The following is a 20,985-nucleotide window of genomic DNA, read 5'->3' on the forward strand; positions in this document are numbered from 1 at the left end:
GTTACAGCTTCTTGTCAGGTATTCATAGTTCAACTACAATTCTTCCCTGTCCATACACACGTTACCAACAGGGGTAATTTTTATCATAAGCACTGTTGCTGGTCACCTACTTCACATTCTACCTTTATCTGGTCACCGAGGAATACAGCTAGAGAGTTAGCCAGAAGTCAAATTCTCAAACAGAAGAAAGACTTTTGTTAACCCTTTGCCCACATCCATTTTTTTCAATCAACTTTATCGAGGTATAATTCTCATGCAAAATGCACCCATTTTAAGTGAACAATTTGATGAGTTTTGACAAATGTATATACCATGTAACCACTACTATAACCAGGTACAGAATATTTCTATGACCCCGAAAAGTTCCCCTGGGCTTTTTCCTAGTCAATTCCCAGCCCCCACCCCTATCCCTAATACATTAGTCTTCTCTAGAGTTTTAGTCATGTAGCATATCCTCTTCTGTGTCTGCTTTTTTTTTTTTTTTTTTTTTGAGATGAGGTATTGCTGTCACCCAGGCTGGAGTGCGGTGGCATGATCACGGCTCACTGGGAGCCTCGAATTCCTGGACTCAGGTGGCTTTACCGACCTCAGCATCCCAAGCAGCTGGGACTACAGGCAGACACCACCATGCCTGGCTAATTCTTTTATTTTTTGTGGAAACGGTGTCTCGTTATGTTGCCCTCCTGGCCTCAAACTAACCTCCTGCCTCAGCCTCCCAAAGTGCTAAGGTTACAGGTGTGAGTCACTTAGCCCTGCCTGTTTCTGCTTTCTTTTGTTCAGAATAGTATTTTTGAAATTCATCCATGTGATTGTGTGTATTACTAGTTTGCTCCTTTTTATGACGAACTGTATCCTATTATATGACCATAGCACAATTTGTCTATCCACCTGTTGATGGATATTTTAGTCATTTCCATTTTTGGCTATTATGAATGAATCTTAAACATTTTTGTGTAAGTCTTCGGATAAAAATCTAGGAGTGGAATTGCTAGATCATATGGTAAATGTATGTTTAATGTTATAAGAAACTGCCTAATCGTTTTTCAAAATGTCTGTACCATTTTACATTTCCACCAACATTAAATGAGAATTCCAGTTGCGCAGCATCTTTGCCAGTATTTGACATTGTAAGCCTTTAAATTTTTAGTTAGTGGTATCTCACTGGGGTTTTAATTTGCATTTCCCTGATGACTTACGATATTAAAAATATCTGCATGTGCTATCAGCCATTTGTGTATCTTCTGTGAAGTTCTGTTACAGATCTTCTGCCCATTTTTAAAAATTAGATTATCTTCTAATTATGAAGTTGTAAAAATACTTATATTGCCTGGATACAAATCCTTTATCAAATATATGTGTTGCAAATATTTTCTCCCAGTTGTGGCTTGTCTTTGCATTGCCTTAACAGCGGCTTTTGAAGAGCAGAAGCTTTTAATTTTGATAAAGTTCAGTTTACCAAAGATTTTTTTTAATGGTCCATGCTTTTTGTGTCTTACCTAAGAAATCTGCCAACTCTAAGGTCATGAAGATACTCCCCTAATTTTCATCTAGAAGTTTTTATAATTTAAGCTTTTACATTTATATTGGTGAGCCATTTCAAGTTCATTTTTGTGTAGGATGTGAGATAAGGGCAGAGGTTCTTTGTTAAAAATATACGGACATCCAATTGTTCTATCACCTTTTGCTTAAAGAAATACGTACAGGTCTATTTCTGGATTCTCTGTTCTGTTCTACTGATCTGAAAGTCCATCCTTATGTCCCATCTTCATAGTTTTTTATACTGAAATACATTTATTAAAATATTGAACATAAAAAATTTAAAAAATAAAATCTCAGGCTGGGCATGGTGGCTCACATTTGTAATCCTAGCACTCTGGGAGGCCAAGGCAGGAGGATCACTTGAGGTCAGGAGTTCAAGACCAGCCTGAGCAAGAGTGAGACCCAGTTTCTACTAAAAATAGAAAAAAATTAGCTGGGCAACTAAAAATAGAAAAAATTAGCCGAGTATGGTGGTGCACGTCTGTAGTCCCAGCTACTCGGGAGGCTGAGGCAGGAAGATCACTTGAGCCCAGGAGTTTGAGGTTGCTGTGAGCTAGGCTGATGCCACAGCACTCTAGCCCAGGCAACAGAGCGAGACTGTCTCAAAACTAAACTAAAAACTGAACTAAACTAAAATAAAATCTCAAAGAAAACTTTACTTCATTTACAAACTACATACACATCTTTAGTTTGTTGGGTGGTAGGTAGCCATAAATAAATTTAAAGATTCAAAAGACACAAAAAGATATATTCCCTAGTGAGACAAATGCCAGAACAATCTCCTAGAATTCATCAAGACTGTTCAGAAAGAAAGCAAGCCTGTAACATATTCTGGCACGGTGCTGCTGCTGCCACCTACCCAAGATATTAATTCCGGTTCCATATTGCAAGCCAATGCAAATTAGAATCTGGCCACTCAGGAGTATCAAAGGGTTAGTAAAGCACGGATTCCAACAAGTCCTAAACATCTGTTCTTGAATATGATATTTTCTCTACTATTTAATTTCCCTACAACCAGGTACTAGCTAGCTATGTATGGAAGTTTCTGTGATGGCAGTGTCCGTGTTTTTCAAGTGTACTTTATCTGTTGGTATACACCTATTATCCTTCTTATTCCATCTCCCCCAAAAATTAATTAGAAAAAAGAAAAGGAGTTCTGTAAACCTTGCATCTAGTCAGTTGCCTGATTACAAGTGAAAAACATTCTGTATATGCTAAATGTTTCAGAATAAAATAAGAGTCTAAAACAACTTCTACATTTATGATGAAAAACTGGTAATTTTCTCTAAAATCTACAAATCTGGCGTTTTTCTTTGTTAAAGATGAATACACAAAAAGCTAACAAGTCATAAAATGTAAAAACAAATAAGAAACATTTATAACCTATATGACTAAAACTATATTTTAAAAAACAACTCCTATTCCCATAATACCCAAAAGTAGCCTTGAAGAAAGGGAAAGACATTCCTTATTTCTGGTTGGGACATTCCAACATCATCAAAATGCCTATTCTCCCTAGATTAGCTTAAACTGCAACCCCAATGAAAATAGGAAGGACTTTTTTCCAGGTGCTAGTCAAGTAGCTCATGAAATTCATTTGCAAAAAAATAGCATACAGCAGTGGATAGGAAAACACTGAAAAGTAAGAGCTATCAGAAGGGATTAGGGTTCCCAGACATTAACACATACTACCAATCCTCTATAATTAAAACTGCAATGGATCAGAGCAAGAACTGACAAATCACTGGAATAGAACAAACACCTAAAAACAAATCTACATGCTGCTCAATATTATAAAATGATCAATGGCTCCCAAAGTAATATATAATATTAATGCAAGGTCAACCACAATCTTAGTGAAATCCAGAACAGAAAAAAGTGACAAATAGAGAATAAATTTCAAGAAAAAACATGGCTGGGTGCAGTAGTTCATGCCTGTACTCCCAGCACTTTGGGAAGTGAGGTGGAAGGATGGCTTGAAGCCAGGAGTTCAAGACCAGGCTGGGCAACAGAGTGAGAGACCCCCATCTCTACAAAAAAATTAAAAATTAGCTGGGTATGGTGGCACACACTTGTAGTCCCAGCTGCTTGGGAGGCCGAAATGGAAGGACCACTGGAGCCCAGGAATTCAAGGTTAAAATAAGGTATGATCCTACCACAGCCTGGGTGATAGAGTGAGACCTTGTCTCAAAAAAAGAAGAAAGAAAGAAAGCTCATGATGTGAACACCAATCCCCAAGAAATTTTAAAGAGCAATAATGAGGGAAAACTTGCCCTACCATAAAACTTATAAGAGATAGATAAAATAGCCAGGTGCAGTGGCTCACACTTGTAAACCTAGCACTTTGGGAAGCCAGGGCAGGAGGATCGCTTGAGGTCATGAGTTCAAGACCAGCCTGAGCAACATAACGAGGCCCCAAACTCTACAGAAAGTAGAAAAATTAGGTGGGCATAGTGGTGCACACCTGTAGTCCCAGCTACTCAGGAGGCTGAGGCAGGAGAAACACTTGAGCCCAGGAGTCTGAAGCTGCAGTGAGCTACAATGACACCATTGTACTATAGCCCAAGCAACAAAGCAAGACCTTATCTCCAAAAAAAAAAAAAAAAAAAGAGATAAATGAAATAAACCTGGATCTATCACACAATAGAACATTCCATAGAATATAATTTCATGGATCACTATACTTATGTAACACTGTACAAGAACAGATTTACACTAATAATGCTGTGTAATAGCAGTTAAGGAGGGATGATGATCTGAGGGATTACTACCTTTTGATTCCAGTACTGCATAATTGCATTTTCTACTACATTTCGTGTTGTTTGCAATAAGATAAATTTTAAGATTGTAATAGAAAAAAGCAAAGCAAATGGAGCCCCTTTGTTACGCCAGGTCACAAAGAGACATGAATCACCACAAGTACTTTTAACTGTACAGAGTTTATTTGGGGATTGTGACTGGGTAATGAAGAGATGGGACTGAAAGAGGTGTCAAGAGCTGTACTGATCAGCGGATATTAACTCGTAATCCTCTGAGTCTGGCAGTACACTAGGGAGCCTCGAGAGGCTCGATGGGGGCCTGTTTCCCACTTCACCCAAAACAACTCTTCTTACTTTAGCTAAGGTTATGTTGCATGATATTTCATATAAAGAAAGCTTTCTGTTGCCTGAATACAGTTTGTAAACCACTCACCCAGAGGAATGCCAGGAGAAACTTGTTAAAAGTCAATTAACACTATTTAATGAACTCTGAGATCTAGTATATTAACGAATATTCAGTCCCAATTTCTAAATACACAGGATGTCTGTCAGATAGCTAGCATAACTATCCAAATGCCACAAGCTGTTAAGAATTATGGCCCCTACCCGTAAAATAAACCTCAAGTCCTTTTTGAGGATTCTAGAATAAATTATTCCATTTTACCTATTATTTCATTTCCTAAAATAACTTTCTTTTAACAATTCTTAGCTTGGTAGACATGCTTCTGTGGTTTTTTTTTTTTTAGGGGGGAGGGATGGGGTCTCCCTCTGTCACCCAGGCTGGAGGGCAGTGGCACCATCATAGCTTACTATAGCCCCAAATTCCTCGATTCAAGTGATCCTCCTGCTTCAGCCTCCCAAGTAGCTGGGACCACGGGCACATGCCACCACACTCAGTTAATTTTTCCTAGAAACATAGTCTCATTCTGTTTCCCTGAGCTGATCTCCATCTCTTGGCCTCAAGTGATCCTCCTGCCTTGGCCTCCCAAAGTGCTTGGATTACAGGCCTTACCCACCACATCCAGACTGCTCTCAAAATTATACCCAATTTTTATGCTTTTCAGGGGCATGTATCTTATTTAAATAGTTTTTTAAATAAATGGGAACACATGAGATTCCATGGTCTGATTTTTTTTTGTCCATTGTTATTTGAACCATCCCAACTTCATTACTTGGTTCAGCACTGTATACCAGCAACAAGCAAAAATGATAGCCTTACTATATGCCTAGGCCTATGCTCAGGACTCGAGAGAGGACCACATGACCACAGCTCAGGCAGTCCATAATTATAAAAGTCAAATAATAAAAATAGCAAAAAGATTATGTGACTGACATAGCTAGAGGTAAAAGAAAGGAGAGATCACACTTCAGCAAAGAGTAACAAAAATCTTAGGAAATTTAGGACTTATGCTGGGTGCCTATATACATATATATACCAAAGGACTTGCTGAACTATTTAACTAGGAGAATACACATTCGCTAAAAACTCACAGAACTATACACTAAAAAGGGTGAGATTTACTACATACAAATTATAACTTAAATAAAACAAGGGAAAAATTCACATTTAAATGACAACTTGGAAGACAATTTGACATTTTCTATGAAATTTAAAACACACATGCTCTATGACTTAGAAATTCTACTTCTAGAAACTTATTTTCCAGTTGTATCTGCAGGGTCCACAAGTATCCAATATATAAGAGGAAACTCATTGCATCACCATTTATAAAATTTAAAAATTTAGTGTTTTTTTAATGGAATAATAAATAGTAAACATTTAGGTATACCGTTAGAAGTCTAATAGCAAACATTAAAAACTATAAACATCCAAAATTAGTTCTGGGAGACAAGCTGCACATATCAGGATGCCAATAACTGCAACCTCTCAACCTATAATAAACTTATTCACTGCTCGCAACCTATTCAAAAAAATTTCCAAACACATCTAAGTACAGAAATGGTTTTCTGTTCTCCAAGCTTAATCATTATCAACTAACCATGTACTCATGTACCATGACAATACAGACATCTACAGCCAGGCATGATATACAGCCACACAGTGATGGTGATTTACCCACCACTGGCACCAATGTGTACTATTGTGCACAAAATCTATTCTGAGTATCTGCTGATTTAACTTTTCAACATCCGTTTTCTAGAAGTAAGACAAGGTAAAGAGAGAGAAGAACCAATGGAAGAGCTCACATGTTTCAATAATCAGAGGTCAGAAACATAAGTGAAGGCCATTCTGTGCATAATACAAATCATGATGGCCTTAAAGGAAAAAATAATAAATTCTAAACTTTGGTATAACAAAAAAATAAATAAATTTAAATCACTATTAAAATTTGTTTAAATAAAATAATAAAGAAAGGGAAATATTTGCAATACTTGTGGACAAAGGACAAATGCCTTTAATATTAAAATCTCTTACCAATAAACAATGGAAAGTAACCAAATTAGAAAAAGCACAAGAAATTTACAGACAAGCTAAAGAAAACTAAGAGCAAGCACAATCATGAGTATTAAACATTAAAAAAAAAAGACCTATCAATTTGTATCTACAAATAAAACAAGGCCAGGTGCAGTGGCTCACGTCTGTAGTCCCAACTACTCGGGAGGCTGAGGCAGGAGGATTGCTTGAGCCCAGGAGTTTGAGGTTGCTGTGAGCTAGGCTGATGCCACTGCTTTCTACCCAGGGTGACAGAATGAGACTCTGTCTTAAAATAAAATAAAATAAAAGGCATGGGGCAGGGGAGGAGAGACACTTATACCCAGTGTTTGTACAGGCAATTGGTTTTCTCACACATGAATTAATATACCCTTTTTAAAAGGCAAAGGAGTATTTTCAATATATAAAATATTTTCCATCGCTATGGTAAGGAAAAAAAAACCAGAAAGAATATATAAGATGTACACAACATTTCACTCCCAGGGAGTTATCCTCGAGAAATATTTATGCCACATAAATATATGTGTAGCTTTTCTAGCAACATCATTTGTAATACAAAAAAATATAAACAACTAAAAGTTTATCAAAAAGGGACTAAAAGTGAAAACTATGGTACATCCATGGACATTTATAAGAACTATACAGTTGCTAAAAAAATAAAATTAGTCTAATGATAGGAAGATGCTAAAGATGCACTATTAACTGAAAGCAGCAGTTGCAGAATGAATGAAATGTGCAGGATGCCACCACACATGGACCCTCTACAGATGGAGTATGACTCCAGGTGTGAAAAAAACAAATAAATACCCTGAATAATAGTAATTAAATGTGGGGTTAGACTGAAAGAAAGGGAAGGGCATTCATTATCCACTGCTTTATTTAGTGTTTTAATTTTAATAGTAAGAGTGTTTTACTTTTGAAATCAGAAAATAAAGATTTCTCCTCTTAGCACATCCAGGGTAAAAAAGAAAAAAAAAAAAAAAAAAGAAAAAAGAAAAATAAAGATTTTTTTTTTTTTTGAGACAGAGTCTCGCTCTGTTGCCCGAGCTAGAGTGCCGTGGCGTCAGCCTAGCTCACAGCAACCTCAGACTCTTGGGCTCAAGCAATCCTACTGCCTCAGCCTCCCGAGTAGCTGGGACTATAGGCAAGCACCACCATGCCCGGCTAATTTTTTCTACATATATGTTTAGTTGTCCAGTTAATTTCTTTCTATATTTTTAGTAGAGACGGGGGTCTCGCTCTTGCTCAGGCTGGTCTCGAACTCCTGACCTCGAGCGATCCTCCCACCTCGGCCTCCCAGATTGCTAGGATTACAGGCGTGAGCCACCGCGCCCAGCCAGAAAATAAAGATTTTAAGTGCACAGTCATGATGGGAGAACAAAAAATTAACTAAGTCTCATTAGGAAGATCTGTTCTAAAAATGCAAAGCTTTGAATCCCTCTTGTACATAAACAACCTAGATCAGCCAAAATCCCTACCAAAATGTTCACAAGATCCAGTGTTCACTTCACCTAAAGGACATAAAGGGACATAAGAAACTCAAGGCATGAGGATGCCACATTAAAACACAAGTTCAACAACACTAACATTCTTAAAGTTGTATTTAAAATAAAAATATGACAACACTCATAAAAGTGAGAAGTCACAAATGAGTAACTGATAAAATAAATTATTTTCCATTGCTATCTGTTATATAACCATATCTCGGATATGCTGCAGGTTCAGTTTCAGACCACTGCAATATAGAAAACGTTTTGGTTTCCCAGGGCATATAAAATTTATGTTTATGCTACATAGTAATCCATTAAGTGTATAATAGCATTATGTTTAAAAATATATATATATATATCATACCTTAATTTTAAAAGACTTTATTGCTAAAGCATGCTAATGGTCATCTGAACCTTCTAATTCTCTTGCTATTTCTACCACATCTGCAGTGACTTCCTCCACTGAAGTCCTGAACCCAAAGTTATTCATGAGGGTTGGAATCAATTTCCTCCAAACTCCTGTTAGCGTTGATGTTTTGACCTCCTCCCATGAATCATGAATGTTCTTAATGGTGAATACTTTCCAGAAGGAGTTAGGGCCTTGCTCTGGATTAGGCTTTGGCTTAAGGGACTGTTGTGGCTGGTTTGTTCTTCTATCCAGACCACTAAGACTTTCTCCCTACCAGCAATAATACTGTTTTGCTTTCTTATCATCTGGATTAGCATGTTTAATTTCCTTCAGGAACTTTTCCTTTGCATTCACAACTTGGTTGTTCGGTGCAAGAGGCGTAGCTGTCAGCCTATTTTGGCTTTCAACATGCCTTCCTCACTAAGCTTCATCATTTCTAGCTTTTGATTTCGAGTGAGAGACATGCAACTCTTCTGTTCAACTGACCAGTTACAGGCCATTGCAGGGTTAGTAAGAGGCCTTATTTCAATACTGTTGTGTCTCAGGGAATAGGGAGAACCAAGGAGAGGGAGAGAAACAGGGAATCGCTGGTTGGTGGAGCAGTCAGAACACACAAAACCTTTATCAATTATGTTTGCCATCTTATATGGATGTGGTTCGTGGTGCCCCAAAATAATCATCATGGTAACATCAAAGATCACCATAACAGATATCCTAATAGGGAAAAGTTTGAAACATTGCAAGAATTACTGAAATGTGACACAGAGACATGAAGTGAGCACATGCTGACGGAAAAATAGAGCCAATAGAGCTCAACATAGGGTTGCTACAAACTCTCAATTTTTAAAAAAACTAAATATCTGCAAAGTGCAATAAAGTAAAATGCAATAAAATGAGGTATGCCTATATTTCTAAAATTGGACGTGCTTATAACTTTTAAACTTTATCCTGAAAGTTACCTCTTCCACATGAGGATAAGAATGTGAGTTTCAAGATATATTTGTTTTCATAGGACTACAAACCCAAAGAAAAACTTACCTTCTACAAGCATTTCTGGAATGTCTGCTTGATATCTAGGTCCCACTCTGATTTCACCTTTGTCAGCTAATAGTGTTTTCAATGAGGGGTCATAGACCAGTGAGTAGAAAAAGCTATCCTGAAAAAATGACACAAAATATCTAAGTAAACTTAATTCCTTCTACTTTTTTTTATAAAGCAATAAAATCAATATTGTAATAATGAAACATAAAACCTCAGAGAGTATATAAAATTTTGTTTTTATAAATAAATTTATCAAACTTTAAGGAGAGCATAGTGTCATTGTCATCATGTAAAACAGTGCAAAATTAAATCAAGCCCAAAGAACTATCTTGAAATAAAGTAGATTAGTTTATTATTTGTTTCAGTCTAAAAGAAAACCATTTACTCTCTAAAACAGAGTTTCAAAAGTTAGTAAAATGAAACCATAACTCAAAGGTAAGACACCTAAAATCAAGTCCTCTTCTAAACTTCTAAAGTCCACACCAAACAACACAGATGCATTCAGGGATACCAGACACTCTTACTTTTGGAGTATTCATCCTACATTTCATTCAAAATATTAAAAGGTACATATATCTCACATTATACTATGCAAGAGCTGAACTTACATGGAATTTGCTTATTAATATCACTTTGCAAAGATTGAATTAAACATTTATTGATTATAATTCTATAGTTTTCCTCTAAAGTCTGAAGCATACATATGCATATATAGACAGGTATATAAACATTAACTATATACACCACCATCAGCAGCACAAACTCTAAACTTTCTAGCAGTCTCTTAAAAAGTTTAAATGCCCTAGTTACAGAGGCTAATGGATAAAATGACTTGCCTACCAGTCCTTTGCTGAATTCTGTATAACCACAGAAGGCTATCTGAACCAGCAAAATCCTGTCTTCTGCTTCCACTGTGTTCCCAGAGGTCACCTACTGCACAACTCTGTATTATATCCTGGCAGGGCCTATTCCTACCGCCTAGACTCAGCCAAGCAAGCAGCAAATAAGAGATAATCTTTCAGACTGTAAAGCTCTCTCCTTCTGGGGGTTCTTTACATACTGTGATAAGGGAAAAGGGGAAAAAACAAAGTTATTTCACCCACTAAGAAATTATATGCTGTATTTTAATTATGGGTCAGTGTCAGGAGAAAAGATTAAAAAGTAAAACTGTTTAAAAGTCACATCAATGTATGACAATTTACGCGTATTTTAAAAATGCTATCTAAGGAAAAGAAAAAGTTTGCAGAAATATATTACCCAACCTGCTTAACAAAGTTACAGGGGTAATCACTATGTAATCAAAGTTGTTTCATATTTTTTGTTTATTTTTCTTTGTAGATATGACCAATAAAGTATATCACTGTTGCCACTGGCTCACAATCAGATGTAAAATACAATTACTTTGGGTCACTTTTAATCAGTAAAACCTGTTAGCATGGTATCCTAATAAAAATAAGATTTTGCCATTCTCTACAGTAAAATGAAATGAAATGGTTATTTAGGCTGCATAAGTTGTTTACAATCCTTAGATTTGTATGTACTGATATGAGAAAATACAAAGTATGTTTAGTTTATAATAGAAGCTACAAAAAAAGAAGAAAACATTCTAAGAGTATTTAGATGGGCTGATTTCAAGAACGTAGAGAGTTGAAAGTTAAGGAAGATGACTACAAAGTTGCTCTTTGGTTTCCCATCTTCAAGTATGCCAATCCCAACATTTTAATATGCCTAAAATACAGGACAGATTTCTCCAGAATGGTCTTGTAATAAAATAGCAAATCTAGGCCTGGCGTGATGGCTCACACCTGAAATCCTAGCACTCTGGGAGGTCGAGGGAGGATCACTTGAGGTCAGGAGTTCCAGGCCAGCTTGAGGAAGAGCGAGACTCTTCTCTACTAAAAATAGAAAAAGTTGTGGTGCATGCCTGTAGTCCCAGCTACTTGGGAGGCTGAGGCAGGAGGATTATTTGAGCCCAGGAGTTTGAGGTTGCAGTGAGCATTGATAACGTCACTGCACTTTGGCCCCAGCAACAGAGTGAGACTATCAAAAAAAAGTAGGAAATCTAAATCACAAACAGTAGTTTTCTAATTGAATAAAGTATTAATATATTATACAGTTTTATTTTTCCTAAACTACCCCTCATACATACAAGAAAATGTTTCTTTATACTGTCAGAGGTCACTTTCTGTCCCAAAGATCAATAAAGTAGTAAGAGGTTAAAAAATCAAGTGGATAGAATTTACTCACAACTGTAAAATTCTAAAGATCTTCACTAATTTTGACCTACTAAAGATCTTAGCATATACAAATTGCTAACAACCAATTAGAAGCGTAACACTTTTTTTCTGAATTCCTCTTAACAAATACACCAATAAAATACAACGAAACACTGAATGTTTTGCCTTTTTATTCCTCTTCTTTTTTTTGTTCCTTTTTATTTCTGCTTCTGTGAATTAATGATAATTTCTGCACATTATCATTATTCATATTCTGTTGGATAGACTGATGACAAAAGCCTACCTTCTAAATTTCACAAAGGTAAGTTACAAAGACTATTAACCTTTTTTTCTGCCTTGGATATGTATTTTCCTTTTTTTTTTTCCTTTTTATTTTAAAATTATTATATTGCTTTCTTCTTCTCTATTTTTTTACCAGGCAGACAAGTGAAAGGAGTATTTTCCTTTTTGTTTTCTTTATTAGGTTTTCTAATGTTTTCTTCATTTGAGATAAAGGGATAAAAGTTGAGTAAAGTAAGAAAGATTTTTTTTAAAGGAAATGTGTCCCTTTAATTCTATAAAAAACAAATGCTCATATGGAATAAGGATTTGGGGGAGGCGGAAATCATAAAGTCATAAAGATTAAACATTGAAGCATCACTGACAGTGAAATATTTTTCCCCTAATATTAATACAAATGATATTATTTTAAAGGTCAACTGAAACTATGCAAAACGTGGAATATTCTGTTAACAAGAATTTCCTCCCTTCAATGAATACAAGCTCTAATCCAACCTGTTACATACGCTTCTTGTTGAGTTTTAGTGAAAAATATTTTTAAATGACAAAAAAAAAAAATTTAAGATTCCAGAAAGGAAGCAGACTACCACTGATAAAATCTCATCTGGAAAGAGTCTAAAAGAAAAACTATTTAATTAAAAAACAAAAACAAAAAGGGATCGAAATATACTAAAATATTAATTTCATAAACCTAAAAAATATTTATCAACTATCAACTAAATCATGTGCTATACTTTATAAAGTCTTTCATTACAAAACAAAAGACAGACCCAGGAGGTTTTGCTATCTCTTGTCTCAGTTAACCAGAAGAGTAAAACTAGCCAAATGCATTCTAGTCATCATAGTTTTGGAATAATACTGCTATAATGGTGCAATAACACTTCGGTGTAAAAAGAAATAAATTTGAAGGTATGGGCTTCACGTGAAATAAATACAAAAAACCCACAGAAAAAGTATGGTTGTGAATTACCTCTTTATCAAGATATGATAATACGGATTCTGTCTCATTCAGAAGGGCAACACTGCATTTTCCCCTGTAGAAAGAGAAAAAAAAAATAAGAACGGCTACTTTCATCTTCTCAGTGATGACATATAAAAAGTTAAGAATACTAAAAATGCAGGATTGGTACCAAGAAGCTAGATGGCAGCTGGAAATACATTTAAATGTATTAATATATATTCAGACTACTTAGGTCTGCTTTATAATTCTGGTGTTGAGTAACCTATAAATAAGGTTATCGTTGTAGGCACTTACTTATGGAGAGGCTAGCCTGTGGGAGGAATTGTGCCAGGAGTAAATCCTTATAAGACAGAACATTTTATATGAATTTCCTAATTATTCAAGAAAAAAAACAAGCACAATGAGACCTTTAAACTAAGAGTCAGTTTCTGAATCCTCAAACAGGTATTATAAGATAATTTTATACAAGGGATCTTCAGACAAACACCATAAAAACTGGTGCCTAAAATAATGTCCAGATTTTTTTAAATAGCCACTGTAGGCCGGGTGCGATGGCTTACGCCTGTAATCCTAGCACTCTGGGAGGCTGAGGCAGGTGGATTGTTTGAGCTCAGGAGTTCAAGAACAGCCTGAGATGGCCGGGCGCGGTGGCTCACGCCTGTAATCCTAGCACTCTGGGAGGCCGAGGTGGGCGGATCGTTTGAGCTCAGGAGTTCGAGACCAGCCTGAGCAAGAGCAAGACCCCATCTCTACTAAAAATAGAAAGAAATTATATGGACAGCTAAAAATACATATAGAAAAAATTAGCCGGGCATGGTGGCACATGCCTGTAGTCCCAGCTACTCGGGAGGCTGAGACAGGAGGATCCCTTGAGCTCAGGAGTTTGAGGTTGCTGTGAGCTAGGCTGACGCCACGGCACTCACTCTAGCCTGGGCAACAGAGTGAGACTGTCTCAAAAAAAAAAAAAAAAACAACAAAAAAAAACAGCCTGAGCAAGAGCGAGACCCCGTCTCTACTGAAAATAGAAAGAAATTATATGGACAGCTAAAAATGTATATAGAAAAATTAGCCAGGTACGGTGGCGCATGCCTGTAGTCCCAGCTACTCGGGAGGCTGAGGCAGGAGGATTGCTCGAGCCCAGGAGTTTGAGGTTGCTGTGAGCTAGGCTGATGCCACGGTACTCTAGCCCAGGCAACAGAGTGAGAAAAAAAAAAAAAGTTAAAAATAAAATAGTCACTGCATAACAACCTAAAAATAATACACTGTTTATGAATTATCAGGATGTAACTAATTTACCTTTACTGAAATTACTCTAAAGACTAGTTAATGGCTGGGTGCAGTGGCTGTAATCCTAGCACTTTTAAAGGCCAAGGAGGGAGGGTCACTTGAGGTCAGGAGTTCAAAACCAACCTGAGCAACATAGTGAGGCCCCATCTCTATGAAAAAATTTAAAAATTAGCTAAGTATGGTGGTGTGCAACTGTAGTCCCAGCTATTCAGGAGGCTGAGGCAGGAGGATGCTTTTGACCGTAGGAGTTCAGGGCTTCAGTGAGCAACGATCAGGCTGCTGTACTCTAGCCTAGGCAACAGAGCCAGATTGTCTCAAAAAAAAAAAAAGACAAAAAAATTATATTTAAATTTAAAATTTAATTAAAATTTAAACATGAGCAACTTCTATAGAGCAAGGGGCAAAATAAAGATCTACAGATTCATGGACCTTGAAGTTTGAAGGCATTTACCTTTGATCTGAGTTTGGAAAGGAATATCTATTTTTTAAAGGCTTGATAATAAATAAATAGACTTTGAGAAAAATTAAGGTTATCCAGGTGATTTATTACAAGCACTTTCAAAATGATCCTCACCAACTTGAAAAATTCAATGCAGCTACAAATCTGACAGGAGAATTTTGATAGATTATTCAAGTTACAGGTACAATATCATAAAAACATTTGGTTTTCTAAAGGAAAAGTCACAACGTCCCCCAAAACCAACATGTGAAAACAAATGTATATAATATGTAATCATATACACATTATATAGGAAGCTATAAAAGCTTGCTGTTGGATTACCATAGTGAAATATAATTCATAGAAAAAAATTACCAAAAGCAAAATAAAATACCAAAGAAGAAGTGCTAACACATAGGTCAAAAGTTACAGTTTTCTAAACATTTTTACTACTCTATACCCCTTAAATCTAAAAAATTCCCCTCAGAAACACATCTTCCTCTGGTAATGGCCATAGGTTAGTCATTTAGAATGCTTTCTCTGAGAGCATGTGGTATTTCCATATTATCCTGACAAATCTCTAATTTGGTTACCAGAGGAGTTATAAAGATTTTCTGTTTTGTTAATGTATTTTATTCATGCATATATTAGTGAAGCAGAAAAATTAACATTACTTTAGCACACATAACAACACTCACTCAAAGTCAACAATTACCTAACATGCTCTTACAAAGGACAGAATTGCAACCACGGAAATTGCTCTGTTGCCATTAGCACATCTATAGCTGCCATAGAATAACTAGGATGACACATGACCATGTGCTCACACATGCAATATGCTTAAATAATGAATGGGGTTTCTAAAAATAGTTTTCATTTACTTTTTTCCCTTCAACCAGATCTGACAAAGCAATATTTTTAACACTTAACACCTAGAAGAAATATAATCCTTCTTTTTTTTACTGCTGGTTATTTGTTAAGGCTAGTCAAGTGAAGCGACGGAAGTGAAGAGGGAACAAAGAATTTTTTAACTGGTTATGATCAATTCATTGTAAATACCACTGCATTGGGACCAGCCAATACCACCGTCTCTAAAAGCCACTTGAATTTTAAGGGTTCACAGACACTGAAAATTCATATAAACAATATAACATACTTTAAAAAGCCTCCTCCATATGATCTGAAATGACAAAAGAATTTAAACTATCAAGTCCTTATTTTGGTAATTATATTAGGAGATAAAAAAACACTGGTTATACTAAAATTTAAATTGTTTTGGAGAATGTAGTTCTTATGCAAACATGAAAGGATAATAGGAGATTTTAGTTCTTAAATTTTGTTTAATATAGCTATATTATACTTTTACCCAAATTAAAAATGAAAATCTAACATTTAAAATTTGCATGTATATACATTAACAGCTAACAAAGAGGTTGAGTCAGAATTTTATAAAGTAAATATGAATATGTAATTAACTTATGTACCACCATGCCAAGAGTTGTTGATAAAAGAGGTTTAAGAAACTTAAAGCCTTGATTTCCTTTATGCCAAACAAATCTTGGCTCACAGATAAAAAACATGGTAAATTTTAAGCTAACCCCAACCTAAAGGAACTATTATAAAATTCTAAATATAGATATCCCAACTGATTTATACTGAGCCTCAAGCAATGTACCTAATTGTGTTTCTTCCACAATAGTTTAATCCTTAAAGAATAAAGATACCCAAACATAATATGAAGCATATCTAAGAATACAACACAAAAAAGATAACCCCGGGCCCATATAATCATTCATAATGCTTTTCTACATAGAACCACAAAGGAATACAAAATTGTTATAAAGAAAATATACTTTCTCACAATTCTTTCAAAAAGTTTTTGAAAATACACTGTTTCAGAGACTGTACAGGCTGCAGAGAAATGAATAAATAATTATGACACAACATAGTTCAATGTCTAATGGCAAGTGCTGATCAGTCTGGAATCTGTTACTTGCATATCCATTACAATGCCATAGATTAAAAACCATATGTAAAAATTTACATTTAAATGTTATATATTTATTTATTTTATCTAAAAATGTTACATATTTGTATGAATGAAAGAGAAGGAAGTTTAAATTAGTGGTCATCTTCCCACTGCTTACACATTTCCCTTTAGTTTGATACAACAGAGGTACCACGACCAGCTTAGAAAAATGTAAATTTCTTAGTGCCATACCAGATTTACTTAATCCCAATATCTTGGGATGGATCCAGGAATCTACAGGATTAACAAACATCACCAGGTGGTTCCTTAGTTACACTAAACTTATAAAACCACTCCTATAGATACAGAGTCAGAATTAAACTTTTCCTTGTTCAACAAAAGCCATTACTGCTTCATTAAAGAAAAGCATTTTTCTCATTGGCTTTATGAGTCTTAACATTTGCCACAAACTCTGGATTCTGAACATTTTTTCATATAAAGAACAGTCTCAAAAGACTAGGTTCTGTGATTAGAGAGCCAGTGAATAGACAGTTTTATATAGCACTTAATCCATTGAATACAATAAACAACCAAATAAAAAAAAGTAAAGTTCAACAATCTAAAATAATTTCAGAAGATTAGATTTCTCAACAGCAATACTATAAGACAGAATAAAAGGAAAGATTCAAAATTCTGATGGAAATGATTTCCAATCCAAAATCATATGCCTAAACAAATTATCAGCCAAATGTGAGAAACATTTTCAGATATGTAAGGATTAAAAATTGTTACATTTCAGAAGACAAATCAAAAGGCAAAACAATTATTAACTCCAAAGGAGACAAAAGGTTATACAAGAAAGAATATGTGAGGACTAATTGCATGTTCCTAAAACACAAAGATTGGTTATTAAGTTAAATAAAAGCTGTGATAATACTGAAAACACAAGCCAAAGAAAACAGGGAAGAAAGAGAAAGCAAAGAGGAATTTCTAAAATTAAAAAATAGTAGTAGGCGGGGCATGGTGGCTCACGCCTGTAATCCTAGCACTCTGGGAGGCCGAGGCGGGAAGATCGCTCAAGGTCAGGAGTTCAAGACCAGCCTGAGCAAGAGCAAGACCCTGTCTCTACTAAAAATAGAAAGAAATTAGCCAAACAACTAAAAACATATATATAAAAAATTAGCCAGGCATGATGGCGCATGCCTGTAATCCCAGCTACTCGGGAGGCTGAGGCAGAAGGATTGCTTGAGCCCAGGAGTCCAAGGTTGCTGTGAGCTAGGCTGACGCCATGGCACTCTAACCCAGGCAACAGAGTGAGACTCTGTCTCAAAAAAATGAAAAAATTAAAAAAAAAAGAAAAGGTAGCAAAATAAGAATGGTATAAATGCAAAAGCCACTGTCAGAGGGGTTTGAAATGAGTACAGAGTAGTAACCGAGTATATGACTGCCTTGGATATTATTAGACAACAATATACATATAGTTTATGTTTAAAAAACATAAAATTTAAATTTAAAATGAAAGGGGGATCCCAATGACATAAAGTACATAAATTTGTATGAATATTACACCAAAGGAGCAAGGATTATTTATGATGACTCTACAACAGGTCTTCTCAATCCTGGCAAAACTGACATTTTAGGCCAGATTATTCTTTGCTACTGAGGCTGGCCTAGGCACTGTAAGATGTTTAGCAGCATCCCGTATCTCTACCCACTGGATGACAGTAGCACCCCCCCCATACAGTTGCTATAATGAAAACTGTCCAGACATTGTCAAATTAATGAACTACAGTTTTCTTAACTATATCTTAGTAATAAACATTTAAGATTGCCTATATAAGGCCCACTGCAGTGGCTCATGCCCATAACCCCAGCATTGTGGGAGGCCAGGCAGGAGGATCACTTGAAGTCAGGAGTTTGAGGTGGCAGAGAGCTGTGATGATACCACTGCACTCTACCCAGGATGATGGAGGGAGACTCTGTCTCAAAAAAAAAAAAAGAAAAAAAAAAAAATTGCCTATATAAGTGAAAGAGTATGATTTTATGAGTCTTTAGTTTATAAAAAGGAGGAGGACAAAGAAGAAATATGGAAATCTTTAAACATTTCTATTCAAAGATTTATTTTTCTGTTGTTAATACTGCTTTAACAGATGTTAAATAAAAATTAAAAGGAGGCAAACACACAAAAAACCTGGAACATCTGTTTGAGTAGATAGAGAAATGAAAAGCCAAGAAGAGATAGTTGGGCTTAATGTGATAGACTAATGGATTTTGTGAGAAAAAAAAAAAAAATTAAATTGACAAGCAGTGTTTTGGGAAGCTCATTCTGCCTCTGACATATGGAAAGCACCGCAGAGACCATGATTCTGAAGATTTAATAATAAATATGAAAGAAACTGTCAAAGAGGAATAAAGGGTGGAAAAGTCCTTCATTTAATGCCACTTTTCCCTTTGATAAAGAGTAAGTGGAATGTTCTAAGAAGGCAGTAGATATTGGGAATATCATCCTCTCCAGGACAAGATTGCAAATCATTTGGCCACCAGGAAAATCTCACAGACATTCCACAACATGTAGAACGCCAGTACTTAGGACAATACACAGATAATACTTTGCAGCTTACCCAATGGTCTTCAGCATTACGATTTTGGTTGGAGAAAAATGCTTCAACCCATAAGGTAGTTTAAATAGTCAATTCAAATGTAAGCTTATAAAGTATAAATGCAATATTCAAAAAAAAGCATACTAAACACGTAGACTATAAAATGGTAAGCTGTGATATGATTTTTCTCTACTATGTTTTCCCTCCAGTCCTCCTCCTACTAGTAAGCCTAAGAGCCTAAGCACACTAAGTAATTACCTTCCTCACGTTAAGTTCATTTATTAAATAGCACTACTTATAGTCATCAATAGTACATTTTTGGCTAATTCAAATTTTGTTTATAGATTACCAAGGAAAATGCAAAATCCAACATCTTCAAATAAAAATATTGGCTGGGCACAGTGGCTCACACATATAATCCTGGCACTTTGGGAGGCTGAGGCAGGAGGATGGCTTGAGGCCAGGAGTTCGAGACCAGCCTGGGCAATAGTGAGACCCCGTCTCTACAAAAAATTAAAGAAATTAGCTGGCATGGTGGCATACACCTGTAGTTCCAGTTACTTGGGAGGCTGAGGCAGGAGGATCGCTTGAGCCCAAAAGTTTGAGGCTGTAGTGAGCTATGATTGAGCCACTGCTCTCTGGCATGGGTGACAGAGTGAGACCCTGTTTCCAAAAAATAAATAAATAAAAAATAAAAATGCTTCACACTTAATGAGTGCAGTGTGCACCATCTGGGGGATGGACATGCTTGAAGCTCTGACTCAGGTGGGGCAAAGGCAATATATGTAACCAAACATTTGTACCCCCATAATATGCCAGAATAAAAAAATAAAAATAATTAAAAAATAAAAATACTGGCATAATGAAATGCGCAAAAGGAAATTTTTTTATGATTCCATATAAGCTTTTTTAAAACATTAATAGACAAACTGAAGACAGACAATAATCCACAATGGAGTGCTATTACTTATATACTTAAAAAGTTAGCATTACTATTTATTTTTCAGTAAACATATTTGTAAAAAAATGTTTCCTCTGAAAATAACAAAAAAAGTCTCACCAGATACATCATAAATTAAATTTATAAATCACAAATCCTTTCAGTAGAACCTCCCTGGCTTTGACCAATAGAGAAGTATGAAGAAATACAAAATCAGAAAACTCAGTTGGGCTATTTTAAACTATTTTATATGGTATAATTTTGCAGATACACTCACAATCACACATGTCAACCTATATACAAGTTTATTCTTTTTAGTATTGTTTTTAACAGCAAAAAAACTAAAATGAACCAAATATCCATTAGTTAGGATTAAATAAATTAGAAATATAAAACAGCAATAAAAAAGAATGAGGCAGATCTTTATGATCTAATATGGAGTTATCACCAAGATACTTCATTTAAACAGCACAACATAACAATATCACAATTCACAATTTACTTACAGACACATAAATATATATACCTCGTTGGTTCTATATGCATGCAACGTTTCTGGAAGTGTACGTCAAAGTCTAGA

At 35.6% G+C, this 20,985-nt stretch overlaps 1 protein-coding gene across 5 annotated transcripts in view; it reads right to left on the bottom strand.

The window, feature by feature from the left end:
• Positions 1-20,985, bottom strand: part of MTA3 (metastasis associated 1 family member 3) — a 161,597-nt gene that overhangs the window by 82,302 nt on the left and 58,310 nt on the right. For all 5 annotated transcript variants that reach the window (XM_069493926.1, XM_069493928.1, XM_069493927.1 and 2 more), the window contains exons 5-6: positions 13,180-13,243; positions 9,691-9,808 (exon numbers count right to left, since the gene is read on the bottom strand). In XM_069493926.1, coding sequence (XP_069350027.1) covers positions 9,691-9,808; positions 13,180-13,243 — 182 coding nt within the window. The remainder of the gene's footprint in view (positions 1-9,690; positions 9,809-13,179; positions 13,244-20,985) is intronic.

Source organism: Eulemur rufifrons, chromosome 19 (assembly GCF_041146395.1).
Source record: "Eulemur rufifrons isolate Redbay chromosome 19, OSU_ERuf_1, whole genome shotgun sequence".
In the NCBI taxonomy this organism is placed as follows: Eukaryota; Metazoa; Chordata; class Mammalia; order Primates; family Lemuridae; genus Eulemur; species Eulemur rufifrons.